Raw genomic sequence first — 21,149 nt, forward strand, 5'->3', positions numbered from 1 at the left:
ACAGACAGAGGGCCACTGTACCTAGAGAGGTTACCCTCCTGCAGAAGGCCCTGGGACTCATCTAGCACATTGGGTTCACTGTGAAAAGGGGGGGGGGGGGCGGAGGGGGGGGGGGGGGGGGGGGGGGGGAAGAGGGAGTTTAGGGAGTGTAGTCGAGATCTGTCGCCATCCCGAGCCCCAGAGAGCGGGCCGGGAAGCCAGGGCTCTGAACACAACATGTTTTACATTCTTACCAAGAGACAGAGCTACTTCACAATGCTGCTCTGACTGTTGAACAAAACACAGTAGAAATCAACAGAGATAGACACAGAAAAAATGGCTGTGGTTGTGGCATATGACTGGTTCGTCCATTTCAAATAATAATTCCAAATCCAATTGGTTCAGGTGAACAATATTAGCACAGCATCGGATCATTTGACAAACTTAAAGAACACATTTCACTCATTTGTGTGGAGCGTTGGAGGAGGGAAACAAATACAAACATTTAGAAATATTACCATGTGTGTATTATTACCTTAATATATATATATTTCCTTTTTAGTTTTAAACAGTCAATGTTTTTAGGAGTTTTTATCCTACCTAAATTCCATGTTGAATTGAAACATTGTTAGATAAAGAAAGTAATTAGTTTGCGAAATTGAGATGGTGTGGGGGTAATTTGTTTTTGTTATTCGTACAATGTTTTGCCTTTGTAGCTTTAGCAATCTTTAGCTGCCTCCCAAAGGGTTTGCAGAAATGTCAGCCAAACTAAAATTACAATTCGTGACGCTGGGTTATGTACACCCAAAACTCTCCTGTCTATAGCAGAAACTTGAAGAAAAGTTGTTTTGTATTTTGTACTTGCTGTCTTCATGTGTGTGTTGTCGGATGCTACCTGTGGCTGGGCAGCATGGTGGTGCGGGGGACTTCGGGCTGCGATGCTGCGGAGCCGGTGGCGTGGCTGGAGAATCGGCGCTGCGTTATCCCTCTGGGCAAAAAGGCCTCGTGCTCGCTCACCACACTGGGGATACTCATGGAGTCATCTGCAGGGAGAAAGATGGCGACAATGAGTTCTGCTTTACTACTAGGGTGACCAGTGGCTGCACAATATTTGTATAATTTGTCCCACACATTTAGCCGATGTCCTGCATTTGATTGACAGTCGCCAGTCTTAAACAAGGCTTTTATACAAAGGTGTGTAGAAAACGAGAGGGCTATCACCATTAGCTGTGTCAGATGTCAATCAATCAACAGAGAAATGTATTAACTTATGAGTTATTGTCAGATTTGCAAGATTTCTTTTAAATTGCGACAGAGTTGAATATGTTTTGAAGTGACGCTTCCCTGAAACTTTCAAGAAACGCCTGGCTAATAAAGAAAATATCAATCTATGGATATATTCATCCTGAAACCAAAAGAGATGAGGTAACAGCAGCTGATTTAATTAACGTTTAGCACACAGGTCAGCAGGCTGTGGGAGTAAGCTAGATCCGGTCATTTCTTTCTGGTCATAATCATTTGTTATGTTAATTCCATTCAAAACAAATATAATGAATTCCTTCACTTGCTTAGTTTGTGCAAACATTAAAGCAAAGTAAAGCGTGTTATTAATATTTATAAGCTAATAGATTAATAGAAATGTTCTTCTTAAGGGTTAGATAGACATTATATATATATACATCTAATCTAGCTCTTAGCAACGCAGTAACATGTCCCGCAAAAACGTCCTATTTGTCCCACATGTTGCTTGTTAAACACCTGGTCACCCTATTTACTACAGATGTCAAAAAGATAATTGGATTGTGACTGACTCTCTTCGTCGTCCTCGTCGGTGCGGCTCAGTGTGTCCTGGGAGGGCTGGCGTGACGGCTGGCTCTCCTGCTCCCACACTGTGCCGGTGCCCGTGTTGGAGCGCGACATCGTGGCCAAACTGAGGCGGTACGCTGATGTAGAGGTGCCCACCGTGCTGATGGAGGTCTTGCCCTGGTAGGCTGTAGAGTGGAGGCAAACACACACGCTTGAATGTAAGATGGCAATACGAGGAATTACGTAATAAAAACACTTTTCCACAACTGTGTCGGACCTGAGCCGCTGTGCACAGCCTCCTTCAGGATCTTGAGTTCATTGTTGAACTCAGCGAACAGCGAGCTCTTGCAGAGAGGTCGAGGGATGAATCTCCGCTCCAGCTGGTCGGCGATGTGGTGGCGCGCCGTGATCTCCTCCTGGGAGTCAGCAGGCTGCGTCAACAACTAGGGGATCATGAACATACCAGAAAGAAATACTATAAGGGAAAAAGAATACAAGTGCAGTAAATCTGACCGACAAATCCAGGCTTAGACCAGTGATATATTTGTTTAAACTATATTCCCATAAAGGTGTACCATTCAGCCTCTCTCCGAGCAACTGTGAGGCCATTAATGACACAGTCACGTCACTAAATAAGTCATTTTAACTTTAATTCAACTTACAGAGAGGAGAGGACAAGCAAATGTGCATGGATGCACAATTACATTACATTTTGATTGTCTTTAAACACATGTGACAAACGCTTCTGTCGGAAGAAAGACCAAATCTTAAAATAGTGATATTTCCACAAAGTCACCTTAATATACACGTTTTATTAACAATTCTGCCAATTATAAACTGGATCGTGTAAACCTGTTTGATTCTGCACTGCTAAGCGTTTTGAATGTATCGATATCATTTCATTATGATCTTCCAAAATCAAATGTTATTTCTCTATATGGCATTATAAATTAGTTAAACTGGACAAATTACACAATTGAGCTCTCCCTAGGTCTAGCTGGACTTGGATATTGTAGCAAAAAAGTAGGAAACTGTGAGTAAAATGTGTCAGGAACAAGTGAACACCTTAGAACTGCTTGGGATTCAAATGGTGGATGACCGAAATTCCCTTGTTGTTTACCTTGCACTGGATGAAGGGTCGCAGCAGGACGAAGACGGGGATGCGGGTTCGGACGATGAAGTCGATGAAGTCCCAGAATGCCAGGCCGCCCACCTTCCTCAGAGCCATCTCCTTCACCTGCAGGCTGAGGCGGTACCACTGGTTCCCCAACGACCGCTCGAAGCAAACCAATACCACCTTCAGAGCTGCGGAAGAGGACAGGATGAAAACAAGGAACCAGGGAGGATGTCGAATGATGTCATTACTCATTCATACCCAGATACGCCGCCTGGCTGGTGGACTCTGCTAATCCCTCTCTGCGCAGGTCCTTCCCCGTGTCGCCCGGGGTAGAGCAGTGGGCCGGGGAGGCGTCCAGCATGAAGTTCTTGGTGCGGGAGGTGGAGATGATGCGAGGAGGCAGGAGGATGTTGATGACTGTCTGGAGGAGCAGGAAGATCTCCGGCGGCTCCAGGTGGGGGCTGTCTGCAAAGAGAAACATACCAACATTTGATTTGTTTAGGTGGAGGAGAGTTGAATACCAATTAAGACCTTTTATTTGAAAGAATACTGCTTTATATTCCTCCATCTTGTGACTGTGTAACTCCCTCTCTTGTATATCAGCATGTGATACAACTAGTTCAGGAACTAGTTGTACCAAATGCTCTGTATGTGATGACTACTTCCTTTTCTTGCAAGGATAATAAATACATGGATCCTGATATTGAAACTCAAGCCGGTGACGGATGATATTTTTCTAACACACAATATTTTAGACTGCTTACTAGAACAAAAATGCTGTACATTGCCCCCTAACTGCACTGCTAAGCAAATAGCATATCCGTGCTCCTGTGTTTTTTGTAGTTACCTTTGCTTCCAGAGCCCACAGTGAGCACAAAGGGAATAAGCAGGTTGAGCAGCATCCCCTCACGCCTCTCCTGGTTGGTGAAAGGTGAGATCACATGACTGAGAGGAAAGTCCTCCTTTAAGGCCTAATGGGGAGACAAGATGAACAAGAATAAAACAATGTACAATTAGTTGTCGATGAATTCAATATAGAATCAAGCTAACCGAGGCTACCTGGATCTGCAGGGCGACCAGTCGCACCACCGCTGTGCTAAAGGGCAGCGGTGGGGACAGGTAAGGGCTGAGGTGGAGGAGAGGAAGCCCGTCTGCCACGCTGGAGGGACCGACCACACCCATCACCTGACAGCACAGAAGAATAATTAGACTTAAAGCATTATAAAGCAGGATTGGTGCAGGCTTTAGTGTGTTTAATACCAGGTTGACGCAGACGTTGATGAGCGAGCGGAGGTGAGGCAGGAAGGAGATGATTGGCTGTCGCTGCAGGGTCAGGCAGATCCCCTCGATCAGGTTGCTGGCAGCCTCCCACTCCACCTGTCTCCTGGAAAACACCCACCCATACAACACCACCCCACACCCAGATAACAGCACATTTGAATGAATATTAAAAAAGACCAAAACACAAATGACACTTTCATTTAGTGAGGAAAACAATATATGATTTTCTTCTTAAATGACTTGAATGTGACTCTAATATTAATTGTATTAAATCCTTTAGGTGGAGACATTTTGTTAACTGATGCTGATAAACCGCTCCATTAAAAATGTTTTAATGTAACTAATTCAATATAGATATATACAGACAAGGTTCCCATCAGCAAAAACACGTTGGTTTGCTATTCTGGCTCCAAAATGGTGGAATGAGCTCCCCATTGACATCAGGACAGCAGAAAGCTTACACACCTTCCGGCGCGGACTGAAAACTCATCTCTTTCGACTCCACTTCGAGCGATAAAATGACTAACAAAGCACTTATATACTAATAAAGGACTGGTTGAGTAGCACTTGAAATGTTTGGCTCTATGAAACCTGATGTACTTATATGATTCTGTTTTCTTCAAGTTTGTATCTTCTTGGTCGAATGCACTTATTGTAAGTCGCTTTGGATAAAAGCGCCAGCTAAATGTAATGTAATGTAATGTAACAAGGTACAAGAACAAAAACAAATGATATCAATGATCAAAATATTTAAATAAATAGCCTTCCACGAGTTACAAGGTTAAAAACCTCAAATCTCATGGTGAAATAAGTACAGACATCATGATAAATACATTTAAAACGTATAAAAACATGGCAAGAATCATAAATGATAATAACACATTTTCTGCTATATAATCATCATTGTTATGACTGATGTAAAGAACATAATGACAACGAATATTGCCAAGCTCACAGACATCACAGTCTAAACACTGCAGCACAGATCCTGGTGTCAGCACTCACCTGGGGGCAGAGACCCTCTGTCAGCGCTCTGATGTCATGGAAGAGGATGCAGGGGGGGGGCTTTATTTGTGGTTTAGCTGTTTGTATTAGAACATTGTATTCCTTTTAGATGTGTCCTGTCAAACACTTAAACAGTCGGTCTTAATTTGAAAGCTTTCATTCCATTTCAGCTAGTTTTTATTTAAATAAACATTTTCTTGACTTTTTAAATGTAACTTAGTTTTTCTTGGACTATGTTTTAATGCTTTGTTCAATGTGTTTCATAAAGCAATTTGAATTCCTGAAAATATACATTATATTACTATCATTAAAGATAAATGATTGAATTGTATATGACCCTATTGTAGTGATAATGTGGCAGCCAGAGACCGATCCACATTTTCTTACTGAAAGTTGCCTTAGCAAGCAATAAAAAGGCTTGAGCCATGGAAGTATAAGCATCAAGATCTTTGAAACATAAATAAATAATAATAAATTAACATTTTGCATCACAAATAAAAGAATAATCCTAATTCAAATATGCATCCTTTTTCATGACTCAACACTAAAATCTGGTTTAGAGGGTTAGGTTTACCTCTTCCCACACCCACAAGTACCCGCACAAAATCACGCCACAGCAGCACTTACGGTACAGCACCCACGAAGGCAGCGCTACAGAGGAAAGTGCCAAGAAGCCGTCTACCAACTGTACACACCACGGCACCGGCACAGCACGAGACACTCACAGGGAGACGGAGAAAGAAGATTGTATTCAACAGACCTGGTGCATAATGCCTGTGGGCGAGCGCACCTTAGCGTAGGCATCTTGTGAATTTTGTTGAACATGCGGTCCAGCCTCTTGAGGATGAGGATGAGGGCGGGGCGCACAGCCTCCGAGGACCAATCGGTGATGGGCAGCATCTCCATGATGTAGCGCCGCAGCCCTCGGCTCTCCATGGTCAGGGTGTCGTACGGAGCCAGCTTCAGCAGGGCGTGGGCGATCTCCGCCAGCCTGGGAGAGAGACACACACACACCTTAAGTGCAATACAATAATACTATAATGCTTTAATGGGGACCTATCACGCAAAATGCACTTTTTTATGTCTTTTATACATAAATAATGTGTCCCCGGTGTGTCAGGGAACTCACAAAATGTCAGAAAATAAAACCCTCTCTCTTTTCCTCCGTAGCCAAATCTCTAAAAACGGGGGTACAATTTTTTCTTCCGATATTTAACACGGCCCTATCAGAAACGTCGCTATCAGAACCAATGCCTGACTGTTTTGGACGTAATATGGTCTTTGTTTACATTAGCAAGCATCGCTAACACTCAGAGCTAACCTGTACTGGAGAGAGTATGTGTAAAAAAGCAGGAAATAAAAAAAGGAACCCACCCGCAAGAGAAAAAGCATTTGAGCTCCATACTGTTTCAGAAATAATCCTTGATGTGGTTTGGAACATGATATGGCATTTAATCACGGGAGCAATTAGCTTTATCTTCGGTAGAATTCTGAGCAGGCTCCCCCTCCAACAAAATAAGTTACCATAGCTATGCAGATGACACACAAATTTACGTAACAATTTCACCAGGAGACTATGCTCCAATTCAAACACTGAGTAAGTGCATTGAACAAATCAATGACTGGATGTGTCAGAACTTTCTCCAATTAAACAAAGATAAAACTGAGGTAATGGTTTTTGGAGCCAAGTCAGAACGTATAAAAGTTAGCGCTGAGCTTCAGTCTGCAATGTTCAAAACAACAGATAAAGCCAGAAATCTAGGTGTAGTCATGGACTCTGACCTGAGTTTCAACAGTCACATTAAAACTGTTACTAAATCAGCCTACTATCACCTAAAGAATATATCTAGGATTAAAAGACTAATGTCACAGCAGGATTTGGAAAAACTTGTCCATGCTTTTATCTTCAGTAGACTCGACTACTGCAATGGTGTCTTCACAGGTCTCACTAAAAAATCTATTAGAAAGCTGCAGCTAATTCAGAACGCCGCTGCTCGAGTCCTCACTAACACTAAGAAAGTGGATCACATCACTCCAGTTCTGAAGTCTTTACACTGGCTTCCTGTGTGTCAAAGAATAGATTTCAAAATACTGCTGCTGGTTTATAAAGCACTGAATGGTTTAGGCCCAAAATACATTTCTGACCTCCTGCTAAATTATGAACCATCCAGATCTCTCAGGTCTTCAGGGACTGGTCAGCTTTCTGTCCCCAGAGTCAGAACTAAACATGGTAAAGCAGCGTTCAGTTATTATAAATATCTGGAACAAACTCCCAGAAACCTTTAGGTCCGCTGCAACTCTGACTACTTTTAAATCCAGGCTGAAGACTTTTCTTTTTGTCGCTGCTTTTAATTGAACTATTCATATCTTAGACTGCACTGTAACTTTTATCCATGTACTTTTTTCTTTTAATGTTTAATTGACAGCACTGTAACTTTTATCCATGTATTTTTTATTTTAATGTTTATTTTATTAGCTTTTCTTTTTAATGACTGATTTTAAATGCCATTTTCTTAATCTCTTTCATTTTTTGTAAAGCACTTTGAATTGCCTTGTGTTGAAAAGTGCTATATAAATAAACTTGCCTTGCCTTGCCTCTTTTTTTTTTTATAGCTAAGGACCCCGAACCTGCAGTTCTCTAATACCTCATTCACACCAACGCAACTCCGGTTCAAGCTCCGTGCTAGAGCTTTTCAGGTTCAGAACCGATTCTTCGGTTTAGCTCCGGCTCTTTTCACACCGCCCAGAGTCCGACTGGTGCTGCGTCATTGCGTCATCGTTTGAGTCATGACGTAACCGTTTGCATGCCTGCTTCATAAAGCCAAACCGGGTGGAAACCCCTCACAGCTGACACCGACAACAACAACAATGGCCGATTGTGCTCCAGCTTCCTCTGTGCCTCTTCGGAAGACCAGATTCCCAGCAGCTAGCTGGTCTCTTCAGTGGACCACTGCTGCTTGTTAAGTTTCTCCATCGTTGTGTACAAACTGGATAAAACGCCGGCTTTTTGTTGTTGTTCAGGAGTTGATCCCGCCCCTGCCCCTGCCCCTGCCTCGACGTAAGCGTGACGTATGCGGTGGTTTTGCTCTAGCCGTAAAAAAAATTTGGTGCTCGAAATGAACCGGATTCCGGAGCTAAGAGGCTGCTCCGCTGCGGTGTGAACAGGAAAACCCGGTGCTTTTCAAGCTCCAGCTCCGAACCGGCCCTGAAACACCGTTGGTGTGAATGAGGTATAACAGGCCTGGAATAGAGGGATATGATGGATGTCTAAAATGCATGATCTGTTTGGTCTTTTGAGCAAAACACATCATAGACATGTTTTTATATATTTGTATATATCTGAGACCCATAATATATGCCTACAAATAGCATGATAGGAGACCTTTAAGAAATGAGTAGAAATACAAATCAACCTTCACACTTTGATCAATCAATCTGATGCTGCAGTAAATGTCATCACCTCATGTGGGACTTGATGTCCAGCAGCTCCAGGGCCGTGACCCGTGGCTCACCGGCGACATTCTGCAGGATTTTGAGTCGGGGGCCACAGTGCTTGTAGAACTCGGTGCAGATGTTTAGCAGCGACTCCCGGGGCCGGCGGAACTCCTCCCTGGCCAGGCGCTCGTCCAGCTCCTCCCTCGGCATGCCCTGGCCCTCCTCCAACAGGTGGAGGTTGTCCCTGAGCACATGCATGCAAAAAGGACCTTAATCTCTGAAGCCATCTATTCTGACACAAGGCAAGGTGAATCCCTTTCTGACCTTTTAAACAAAATGACCATCAGTTTCAACATATATTTAAGCTATTTCTTCCCAGAAGCAAAATGAATAATAACTGGATCGATGTGACACTGGATATTCACCTAATGGAGAATGTTACTGCCCCTTAAAGCGATAGACATACATAAAGTATTTCCTAGGAAAATTGGGTTCACAATGGCAAACCTGACACCTTATTTTGTTATAATATTAAATAGAATTACATGTACATATTTATTTATTTTATACTTATTTTCTTTCACCCTTATTGACAGTATGAAGCCAAACTACTACAAGCGTGTTCAGTTATGTTTTGCCCCTTTACCACTCGCTCTGTGTATGTTTACAGCTTTGATAAGGCTTCTTTAAAGCTATCCCTTTACAATTAAACAGCAACAGACTAACCTGCATGAAATACGGCAGAGAGATTATATATGTTTTACACTCTCTTACTCTTTTATAATCATTCCTGGCAATGGGAATGTATCATATTTTATTTTCGTTATTTTTTGTATTGCTTGTATACCCATTTATATTGCCTGTGAATGTCAAAAGGAGAATCATGTCCTACAATGTTTTCTGTTAAGTCCTGACCTGGTGTTGACCCCTCCGGACATGGCGTGGTTCGCTGTGGTGCCTCCTTTATGGCCCTGATCACAGCGGGACAGCTGGGGTGCCGTCATGGGCCTGTGGACGAGGTGTGACATATAATGAGGATTGTAAGCACCTTATGCACAAATACAACAGGCTCTCAGCTGTTAAGATCCAGACATGTTTCAATGACAGACCTTGTGAGGGTCTCTGAGCTGTAGAGGAGGGCCTGCAGCGATGTGGCCAGAGCAGCGATGGCTGCAATCTCATCTCTGGCGGCTGAGGCGGACTCCATCGTGACCGTGTTGCTCTTCAGCTTCTGCAGGTGGCAAGGGACCAGCGCCTCCAGCACCATCAGCATCTGCAGACTGGAAGGATACATTCAGACCGTTAGACGAAAAGCTGATGAGAGAAGAAGATGAAGAATCCTCGAGGCCTCTGCGATATGTTTTCCACACCTCCGGAAGGATTCAGGGGCGTAGGCCACCACGGTGACACACAGCTTGATGGCCTCGCTGATGGAGAAGGCCAAGTCTTCATTACCATAGCAAAAATCTGCAACAACAAAGCAAAGTTAGCAAAATAAACAACACCTACATTTTTCTAACTGAGTCCATACTCTCAAAATCAACCAGAGCATGAATAAAATGTTTTTGCCAGTGGTATCCTAAATAAAAGACAAAATGATGTTACGTACCTAGAGAGCGTAGAGGTTTCTCAGCCTTCACCAACTCCAAAGCGTCTAGGGCGTCCTTAGTTTCCCCCTCCAGAGAGATCAGCAGGTCAAACAGACACTGAGCTGACACTCCTTTAGCCAGGCCGGTACTGGTGCTGGTCTGGGATGGAAGACAGAGACATGTCACACATGTCAGATCTCCAGGCTTGTGTAGAAACGATGTGTATTTCCAATGCAAAAAGCACTTACTGTGAATTCCAGCAGTGGAGCCACGCTGGCGAACAGCTGCATGATGAAGGGTTTGCGGTGGAGGATGTAGAACTGCTGGCAGCAGAACTCGATGCCTTGCCTCAGTAAAGGGTCGCTCTCATAGTCAGCGTAGACCTTCCATAAAAAGGACCCATTTTGAGAAAGGTTATCACACTAGGCTGCATCAAAGACAATAACACTCAGTGATTTAATAAGAGAAAACCCTTGTGTCTTAAAGGGGTGGATGTTATAACAGTTAATATACAATTAAATATTACCTTTTTTAATAAAAACAAATGCAAAAAATGCAATGGAACCTTTTATATAATAATAATAAAAATAACATTTAATTCCACTTAAATTATAATGTTGATGTGAATACAAAAACAAGTGTGTCTCTGTGTATTTTAGTATGTTATATCCTATTAAATAAATGTATTATAATAATAATCTGTGTATGGTACCTGCAGCATGGTGGGCAGGATCCACTGGTAGCCGCTGAGGGAGAACAGGTGGTTGAAGTGGACGGCGGTGTTGATGGCGGTGGCGGTGTACTGCCTGATGAGGGCGCTGTCCTCCGGGTGCAGCAGGAGAGCCCCGTTGAAGACGTTGAGGAAGAGCATCATCTCGTCGCCCCACGGGTACTCACTGGGCATGCCCAGAAACATCTCCTCCAGCAGCTTGATCCACAGCACCTTGTGGAGGGTGTCCAATCCAAACAGCTCCTTACCTGGGATAGAGAGTGATGTTAGCGTATCAAATTGAATAAGTGTTATTATTCAAATTAGAGTGTGTCTCACCTTGTGGCTCATTGACCAGCGAGAACTCGGCATCGATGGCGGTTCGAGGGAAAGATGGTAGGCGGAGGAGGTCTTCCTGCAGCAGGGACACGTGGGACTGCTTGTGCACGGCGGGCATGTGTTGTGTGAGGGAGATGAGGAAGAGGACACGACCGACTTCCTCTAGTTTACGGGAAAACACCTAGGATAGGAAATCAAAAGGAAAACGATGAGGAAAAGTAGACACTATGACCTTGCTTTGTTTCAGTATAGTTGCAGTCGATACTAGTAAAACAATGTGACTTCTCTATTTCATACAAATGTTATTTGTTTGCGTTTTATTTCCCACTGATATTGATATGTATACATAAGGATGTTAATGTACCGAGGTACAATAAAATAAAGATTAAGAATATCTTTGGACCTTGATTTGTAGTCAATACATGATTAATTTGTAACCACTGTGTTTTCAATGTTTCTAGGCCCTAGAGATCCTTAATTGTCAAATTTGAAATCTTGCACACCTGTTTCTGGATGAGCTCCTGTCCTTTCTCGGGCAGCATGTGGACCAGGTTGAGCTGGGGAGACACTGACCTCCTGAAGGGGTAGATGTCCCTCACATATGTCTGGAGGAGGAAGACATCGAAAACAACTTTATTGTGGACAGAATATGATCAAATATAGCCAGAAAGCAACAAGAGCAAGTCAAACCAAGCTGCTAATGTTGTGTATCAAGATGAAGCATGTCAATACTTATATTGTATCATTAGGAACATAAACATAATATGACTACCTTGCTATAATGGATGAGGTTCCATCGTTTGTCCATGAGGAAGTAATGTGCTGATCTGGCTTCGGGAATGTTGAAGAATTCCAGGCACTCCTGTTTTTTGGGGGGAGGGAGAAAAAAAAAATGCATATTTTATGAACAGTAAGTCAAAAAGAAGTACTTTACCATACTATACATTTGAGGTTCTTCTACCAAGGAAAATTATTAACTGAACTAATTTTCCCAATCAGGTTCTCCAATTGTAAACTAATAAGAAGCTTGACAAATACAATGCTAAGTTGAAAATTAAACCAGTGCTTTCTCATTGCTGCACTATAACTAAAAATATATGTATACATAATACTCACAGGGGTATTTTTCCTGCAGAATGAAGGATTTAATTTTGACACTTAAAGCAAAACGTCCTGATATTACTGTACCTCTGCAAGGCTATTTCCTGTAATAAAAGTTTTTTTTGTAATGCTGTACTTGTACTTTCATAAAGTAAATAATCAGAGTATCTCCATCACTGGTGTCCTTACCTTGAGCAGAGCTTCAAACTGAGTGTCTTCATGCACTGGAAGCTGTGTTGGGATATCACACTCGTTCTGACCGTGCACCACAAGTGTTTTGGTTCCTGTATTAACAATGCACAAGAACATACATTTCACATTGAATTGAGCTCATTCAGGTTTGAAAGAACGCATGATATCTCCTGTTGTACCACTAGGGGTCTCTATGGGATCTAAAATGATTTTCAGAGTAAGATCACCTGGCATGGATGCGGTGACCAGCAGCTTGACCTCACACTGCTCCTTCTTCATGGTTTGCTTGAGGTCCTTGAAGAAGAGCCCCTCCACGAAGCCCACCACCTCCCACAGGAAGGTCAGCGTGGCCGAGATGGCGTCCATTCCCCACTCACATGGAGTCCGCACAAAGTACATGATGAGTCCCACCTAGGAGAGAAGGGATTGTTAGCTGAGAGTCTAAAGAGTCCTGAAGGAAAATAAACAAATAACCGTATTAAGTGTAGTTTCACCAGGTAGTTGAAGAGGATATGAGATGTCTGGGCCGGGAGATCTCCTATGTTGAGCAGGAGCTTCCTCAGCATGTACATCAGCTCATCCTGACATTACAACACAAAGAATAAGTCACATTTCGCACGTTAAGCCTGTTGTGCACATATTCTCAGTGTTACAATACTGTACAGGAAAGACTCAATCAGATGGGAAGCGGTGTTAGTTTACCCACCTGTCTGTTGCTCACTGTCAGTTTTTCCAGGAAGTGACGGAGAACCAGGGCAGGATCTTCAATCAGGCAGTTCCACAGGATTTGTTGGGCAACAGCACTCACTAAAGACACATAGAAGGACATATTTGTACATGCGACACCCTCAAATAAGTCAAAAATCAAAAATAATGTTGAAAGCAAATGACATACTCTTTTATTTCAACCTTGAACTGAAATACCAACAGCTTTATTGTACAATGACACCTACCGGCCACACCATCCTCTCGCACCTCTCCGTCCTCCATGAGGTGCACTATGGGCAAGACCGCAGCACAGATGCATGCTGGGAAGACAGCTTGGGGCGGCTGTAGCATGTGGTGAGTAGGAGTGTGTTCTGTTGTGTTCTGTTCATCTGGGGAAAAAAATCTAATGTATTTAAAGTCCACCTTTGGCCAATTGAAAGTAGTCTTTAATGTTTATTTTCATACCTTCAGCACTGGCCACCGAGCGGACAGACCACACAGAACCCCGACGGAAGGAGTAGTTCCTGTGCGAGTTGCTGGAGGCGCAGGACGGGCTGACGGACAGACGACGAGACGCCAGGTTCACCACTTCTTCTGCTGGCGGGATCAACGCCCAACATGACCGGCACAGAAACAGGGGAAGCAAAACGTGCTATAAGGAGACCGAGCTGTGCGATATCTGTTGTGAGCCCCCATGGTTGAGTAAATGTTGACCAAATTATTATTATTATTATTATTATAGTATACATGAATGAATATTTAAACACAAGACCTTTTCACATATGTTGAGACTGTCCTTTTCATGTTAAGAATCAGTTAAGTCACATGTGGGAAATAGGAACAGCAGTAGATGAGGTTCACAGGCGACTGTCCTATTAGTCACAGTCGTAAACAAAGCGCTCTCTCGCTATGAAGACAACAAGTCATCAAACGGCTGTCTGACTAAGAATGTGTTCCTATGTTCTAAAGAGGATATATAATGTTCCTTTTCAGGTTCATGTTTTAAATTTGTGCCAGCACTGTGACATGGTTTCATGGTTTCATTTTCAAAAAGGTTAGAAACCAGAGCCCAGTCTGCTCTGATCAGGTCAGCCACTTAGAGATGTCCCACCCCCTTATCCTATCCTGTACAATGTGTTAGGAGTGCTAGCCAATAGAAGTGTTACATAGTGATGTCAATATGTTACGGAAGTAGCCAAAGGAGTCCAATGGAGGTGTTTCAGGCCAGGAGAGGAGTGTATAGGGAAAAACTCCCTCCTTTGCAGACCATTCCATCACACCCACCTTCTTCCTCCTGTTCGGGCGGGGGGCTGCACGTGGGCTCGTAGCAGGCCTCCTGTGCCACGGGGATGGCGGTGATGATGCTGGCCTCGCGGCCCAGGCGTCGCTTCTCCTCCTCCTGCTGCAGGTTCCTCAGGATGTGCTCGGCCCGCTGGTGGGAGCGCGACACGGCCCGCGCTGAGAAGGATTTCTGGAATGGGGTTGGCAGGGAGAATCAGACGGCACGGAGGCAGAACAGCGGACATGCAGATCAGAATGAGGGAGTGCACAAATTAATACAATAATAGACAGTTCTGATCTCTCAGGGACGTGTGTGCACAGCTATTCTAGGGCTCACGCTTACATCTGAGGAGCATTTTGTAATGTGTAATGACCGGACAACACAATAATACAGTAACTCTCCTCCAGCATCATGAGGAACACTCACACGTATAGAATAGGAACGTTTTCAATCGTGGCAAATTGTGACACAGATAAATGTATTCATTCTGGAATTTGGAGAATTTACTGTATCTTGTGTACAGTAAATGCCTCATACAGTGCTCATACACATACATATCCAAATAGGCTGAACGCATGATATGGGAAACATACACAGCAAAGTCATTCTCATCCAATGACCATGCATCAACAGCACGACACATACAAAATGCCTGAATGTCTGATGCATGCTGTTATTTTTACTTTTTTTACTAACGATCAGAACTTTTTTTTTAAGTGGTGTGTCACTGATCAAGATGCAACTATCTGAAATGAACCCATGAAACTGCCCCCCGCTTCTGATCCGTGATGAAAACCTACAGAAAAACACCCAAATGGAGAAGAATTCCCCTCCTGTCATTAATGATCTGGGGTAACAAGATGCATCAGTACAAACATCCGGACATAAATACCAACTTACTATGGTATGGACTGACTGAATTAATGTGGAGTACTAAAAACAAAGACAGGCGATAGGTAAATTATAGAACAGGTGCTCGCAGGTCGTCATCAGAATCTATTCAACATGTTTTGATCATGCTTTTTAACAGAAAAAAAAGACAAGAAAGTAAAAGGTAACACCAAGAAATCTGTTTAACTATGACTTGTAAATGTGTTACATGTATTGGCCTTGATTGAATTAGCAGATTTCTTGGTGCAGTTGTCCACATTACACTTGCATAGCAATAACACACGTGTTCAAAAGCAGCCTAAAGGGAATTGTATGTGCTAAAGCAGGACTTGATCCAAAATGAGTAGCAAAATAAGATATCTCCTACTCAAAACGGATATGTTTTGCTTTACAGATAAAGGATTTAAAGGGTCAGTTCACCTAAACTATAAAAAAAACATATTTCTTATTTACACCAACTGTTTCGAACCAAGCTAATATCGAGGAAACATTATGAGAAAGTGACTGTAAGATGTGTGCCTCCATCCCATTATATTGGAGAGACACTAATTAAAGATGTAACCAGAATTAGGTTCACATTTTTGACCATTTATTACATTTAATTTAAATGATGTGATTCAAGAGCCAAATTCTGAAAATCGCCAATATCAATTTGGCTCTAAAAAAAAAAAAAAAATTATTGCTTGCATGACTACAAATGAAAACAATGTGTGGTGCCGGGCATAGTTTAAAAAGCATTTGCTTGGCTAATGCCTCTACGAAAAGTGATACAATATTTGCTTTGGGTGAACAGACACTTTAAATTACCCAACCCAAGTCAGTTTGTTTGTGATGTCACATCCATTTGTGCATTTTAAAGTCAGTGTGAATAACATAACATGTGTATGGTACAACTGAAACCGATTCAAAAGTAGGTGCGTACATGTTAATACCACTACTACTTAAAATAATAAAGCCATTTTTAAATGTCTTCTAACAGGGGCACTTGAACAGGGGCTGACACTTACGGACTGGTCTTCATTGATGGGGTCCTGGACGTTGCCTGTGTTCTGGGGCACCCAGGGGGGGTCAAATATGGGGACACAGGGCATGCCCAGTATAGGAGATGGCAGAGTGAAGTTGATGCTGGGTGGAGGGATCTGTAAGAAAAAGACATGTATAATAACAAGTAGGTTAAAATAGTATAGCTTTTCGAGACGATAACCCCAAGTGGAAAATTGAACATAATTATTTTCTGTACCTTAAAGATCTGCTGTGCCCCCTCCTCCATGCGAGGCCACACCTGGTAGCGGAAGCGCCAGAGTGTGTTAAACTTCAGGATGGAGTTGATGCGCTGGCAGGCCTCTGCGTGCTGGAACTCCGCCATCATCATTTCGGTCACCGCGTCGGGGACCTTTACGGCGCACAGGAGGAACATGGCAGCTGGAGGGGATTCAGAGAGGCAGGAAGAGGGGGGGGGAATGAGGAGGGATGAAATAAACAAGCCACATTTTGTGAAAAGGGCAAGAAGGAGAGGGTTAGAGCCAAAAGGAAGGATGTCAAAAGGGATAAACGTGTAAAATCTGAATTATAATATTTTAATAATCCAGTGGGGAATTGGGTTTTTATGACCGCTCCATTTGAGTATGTAATAAAATAAATATTACTAAATAAATATAACATCTGAAAAATAAATGGAAATTAATTTCTTTATATAAATAGAAAATATTAAATAATTAATAAATATTATTTATATTAACAGAGGTCATTAAAATACAAATGTGCAAATAAAAACAACATTTCTAAATAACAGTTGAAATAAATATATATTACCATAAAAATAAGTTAAGATATGAATATCTAGGGGAAAATGTATTACAGAACATAACTTAAGTATAATGAAATAAAGTACTTCATATCACAAAATCATGGACATCTCAGAAGTGAAGGGCACTACATCCTACAGAGGACACCCACAGATCACTGATGCAGAGCATGATGGCCGACTCACCAGCAGCCGCTGCCATATGCTCGTCCACACTGAGCAGCAGCTCCCAGGCGGCGGGCTGGATGTCTCCGTACATGTCGTCGGTCAAGATGGGAGCAGCTTTGATCAGCAGCGACAGAGGAGCTGGAGACAGGCTCATCACCTGAGAGACACACAACGCAGAAATTAGGGAAATCTTGTAAACAGCAGTTTGGTTTATTTAACTTGAACTCAATCCAAACGAATAGTAAGTAAGATACCCCCCACTAAAGCTGATATATGTTATGGGTCAGTTTTCAATTATACAATTTTTTCACTTGACCCTAATTGTATATAACAATAAATAAATCAATTCGACCACATTGTGAGACCTCGATACAATGAGGGTGATTGTATTATATTGGCATACACCACATTTAAAGAGGCCCTATTATGCTTTTTGGGGTTTCCAGCGCTCAAACACATTGTACGTGATAGGATAAGGAGGATAAGATATATCCTCCTTAAATATGTTTAAAAGAACAATAGACAGAAATAAAACATTTCACCATGTCATACTTATTGGGATGTTTAATTTGAAATTGCTGATGTGATTTTAGAGCAAAGGTCAGGGGATTGCCAGTCTCCATAATACTCTGGATATCTGAAAAGCTGGGCAAAAGAAAGGAAAGCTAACTACAACTTCCTCCAGACTTGATGTGGATACTTATCTGCTTCACCTGGTTGCGGATGTACTTGAGCATGCCAGTGTCCTTCTTCCCTTCTGTGTTGGAGTCGGTGGGTCTCCTCTTCATGGATGGGGTCCTCAGGCAAGACTTGTCTGAACACTGAAAAGCACAAAAACGTTCATAAACCACCACAAACACAACAGAAAACAGGACTGATGGGTTTGTGGATCCCACCTCTTTGGTCTTCTTGGCACGTTGCCCGATGTTACCGGAAGAGGCGCTGTCTTCTCTTAGGCTGTCCACCGTCTCGCCGTACACCAGCTTGATGGCGCGCACCAGACGGGCGCAGGAGCGGCTGTGGTGCTGGTAGCAGCGGGGGTGGCAGAAGTCTATGTGGGTGCAGATGAAGCTCTGCTGGTTGCACAGCAGGATCATAATCTGTGCCGGAAGAATAGAGGAGTGGGGGAGTTAGTGGGTTAGAAAGGAGACACCGATAAAAGCACACATGTTAAGGGGACATACGTGGAGCCAGGACATGTTGCGGTGGTAGTTGTCCTCTCCTCCTCCTGAGCCTTGGCCCTCTGGTTCTATGCTGGGTTCGCTGGTGCTAAAGGGACTGCCTGCAACAGGAAACAAAAGGATGATTGCATTTTTGTTAAATTACTTTCAATCTGTCAAATAATGGGGTTGTAGTTCCGTCTAATCCAAAAATTGATATATCCACAAGTAGCAATAAGCTTGACTCCAACCAAAAAAATACGTCAGGAAAGTTTGGTTGACTCTTTACTTGAACAAAAGATATCAGTTCAAACACATATTTTTAAAGGTCAAAAAACTATATTGCTCCTTGATTCTTTTCTCCTTCTCACTTCTAATTACAAGCAGCTGCAGTCGGCTATGATGTCAATTTTACGACGGCTGGTTTAAATAAATGATATAATAATACTAATAACAAAGGATTACAATGTTCAAATATATCTATATACAGTACACACATAATATATCAAATTATACATTTTAAGTTAACATATGGTTCCTACAGGGGTATTTCTTTCTTTGGAGGTTAAAACAAATATATATTTGTTTTTAATTCATGAAAATAATGGCAGGATACTTTTTTGTGCGTTGAGAAATGTAATGTCACTTTGAAAATACGTAGTCTTAGGGTTTCCACATTTCATCTGCTAAAATTGTTTTTTCACCGAAGAAAAACTAAAAGAAATAATGAGCTTTGAAAAATGATTACGGCAAAAACCATTTCCCCCTGTTCTTAAGACGTTAACAAAGGAGAGAAAAAACGTTAGATACAAAAAATAAATACAATTACAGATGAGAATGGCAAATAAGACTACTGTCATCCTGAATGGAGTTTTGTCCATGTCTTACCTATGTCAGTAACAGTGTCCCTGCTTTGTGTTTGTGACAGCAGCCCGTCATCGTTCTCTGACTCAGAGTCCTGACGGGGCATCTTGGTGCTCTTGAGGCTCCCGGCCCGGCGTATGGACGACAGAGAGCCGCCTTTCTTTATCCGGAAACTGCGCGCTCCTTTGATTTGAAGCAGCCGGGAGCCTCCGATGCGAATCTTACGGATCGGTGCTGGGGGAGAGGGGAGCGGGGCGAGATTATCTGAATTATATATAATGATAAGCACACAGGGCAGCGATAAACCAAATGGCCCGGTCTGTACGACACCTGATCTCACCTTGAACTTCCTGCGGCTTCTTCTCGTCGCAGGCGGTGTCGGACTTCAGCGTGTGGCTGCTGCTGTTGAGCGAATCGTGGCCGTCCTCGTCGTCAAGGATACCTGCAAAGCTGATCTTCCTCTCGTAGCGTTGACGTCCGAGGTCAGGGTCCAGACGCAAGCGGCAGCTGTCCAGATCCTACAGCCAACACGTGAGAAAATATTGAGTTTTTGCAGTAAAAATTGCATGTTTTTACTTCATTTTACAGTTTTTACTAGCCTTGTTTTTCATAATGATAATAAAACAGAAGATGCATATATTTATCATATGAATACTGACCACGAGAGGTTCAGTGCGTGGGCGTGGTAAGCAGGGAAAGGTCTCCCGCAGGAAGGTGGTGATTTCCAACAAGAGCTGGCAGGCGGCCATCTTTAGAGCAAAGGGGCAGCCGCATTTCGTTGGATTGACTGTGTCTTAAAGATAAAACAATATGGTTAGAATATTTACTGCTAACTAGCTTCTGTCTGCAGATTTAACCGCAAATATTGGTCATCTTTGATTAGACTTTACATAATGACAACTGAGCTAACATGATCTGCAGAGGGAGACAATGAAATGTGGTTGAAAGCAACAACAAAGGCACATAAGTAGACCTCAAGTTAAGAATAGATTTCGATAAAGCTGACTGAATGTAATGGTAAAAACATTATTCATTCTGAAACCAAAGATGCGTTCAATTTCTGACTCACTGTCATCTAAATAGTCCTCTTCCTCGTCTTCTTTTCTCATCCTGCGTTTGGTCTCTTCATCGAAAATGTAGCCCAGGATGTTAGCAGGGCTCTCGCTGTCAGAGTGACAGAGTTCACTGAGCCTGGTGCCGATAGCCTGAGCGGATAAAACACAGAGAGACAATCATTCTTACTACCAATGAAATCATTATTATAAACAGCCCCCTTGGATAATTAATATCTTTAACTCACGTCTCCCCACTGGCAGAATTGCTTGGCGGCGTTCCACTGGAGTTTCTGATTTCTTTTGTTACCCACTATAGGCGATCGGCCCCTGGACAGCCCTCTCTTGGTGATGTTCACGTGGTGACCCTTCATCCACTCAGGCCAGTTGCCACGGTTACAGCGGTGGACAAATCGGGCGCATTCAAGGAAAAGGGAGGCCCGTGCCACAACTGGAGCTTCCTGGAGGAAGATTAAAATATCATCAAGTTAATTATTGGGGTGCATGTCAACATAACAGTCTTTTTTTACAATTGTTCTCAATGAGAACAGAGCGCATTTAGTCACAGAAAAAAAACCGCTGCACCCAGCATCTATTTTCTGAGCGCTCCACCCTTTTGGTGCATCAGCTCTGAATGTTTGGAGTTGAAATGACTTAATATTATCAG

At 42.7% G+C, this 21,149-nt stretch overlaps 1 protein-coding gene across 1 annotated transcript in view; it reads right to left on the reverse strand.

Annotated features, from left to right (window-relative positions):
* LOC117539292 (protein unc-80 homolog) overlaps positions 1–21,149 on the reverse strand; it is a 52,122-nt gene that overhangs the window by 5,870 nt on the left and 25,103 nt on the right. Inside the window, 38 exon segments of the mRNA XM_034205404.1 lie at positions 22–78; positions 875–1,022; positions 1,791–1,970; positions 2,063–2,228; positions 2,906–3,090; positions 3,161–3,367; positions 3,750–3,873; positions 3,962–4,087; positions 4,163–4,286; positions 5,979–6,179; positions 8,649–8,867; positions 9,539–9,631; positions 9,733–9,903; positions 9,994–10,090; positions 10,233–10,371; positions 10,461–10,595; positions 10,925–11,190; positions 11,261–11,441; positions 11,764–11,865; positions 12,033–12,122; positions 12,551–12,645; positions 12,781–12,964; positions 13,048–13,134; positions 13,260–13,360; positions 13,507–13,650; positions 13,727–13,858; positions 14,546–14,732; positions 16,442–16,573; positions 16,675–16,856; positions 17,425–17,563; positions 18,120–18,227; positions 18,303–18,506; positions 18,591–18,688; positions 19,455–19,664; positions 19,771–19,948; positions 20,090–20,223; positions 20,500–20,635; positions 20,731–20,943. Coding sequence (XP_034061295.1) covers positions 22–78; positions 875–1,022; positions 1,791–1,970; positions 2,063–2,228; positions 2,906–3,090; positions 3,161–3,367; positions 3,750–3,873; positions 3,962–4,087; positions 4,163–4,286; positions 5,979–6,179; positions 8,649–8,867; positions 9,539–9,631; positions 9,733–9,903; positions 9,994–10,090; positions 10,233–10,371; positions 10,461–10,595; positions 10,925–11,190; positions 11,261–11,441; positions 11,764–11,865; positions 12,033–12,122; positions 12,551–12,645; positions 12,781–12,964; positions 13,048–13,134; positions 13,260–13,360; positions 13,507–13,650; positions 13,727–13,858; positions 14,546–14,732; positions 16,442–16,573; positions 16,675–16,856; positions 17,425–17,563; positions 18,120–18,227; positions 18,303–18,506; positions 18,591–18,688; positions 19,455–19,664; positions 19,771–19,948; positions 20,090–20,223; positions 20,500–20,635; positions 20,731–20,943 — 5,675 coding nt within the window.

The sequence above is a fragment of the Gymnodraco acuticeps genome, unplaced genomic scaffold (assembly GCF_902827175.1).
Source record: "Gymnodraco acuticeps unplaced genomic scaffold, fGymAcu1.1, whole genome shotgun sequence".
In the NCBI taxonomy this organism is placed as follows: domain Eukaryota; kingdom Metazoa; phylum Chordata; class Actinopteri; order Perciformes; family Bathydraconidae; genus Gymnodraco; species Gymnodraco acuticeps.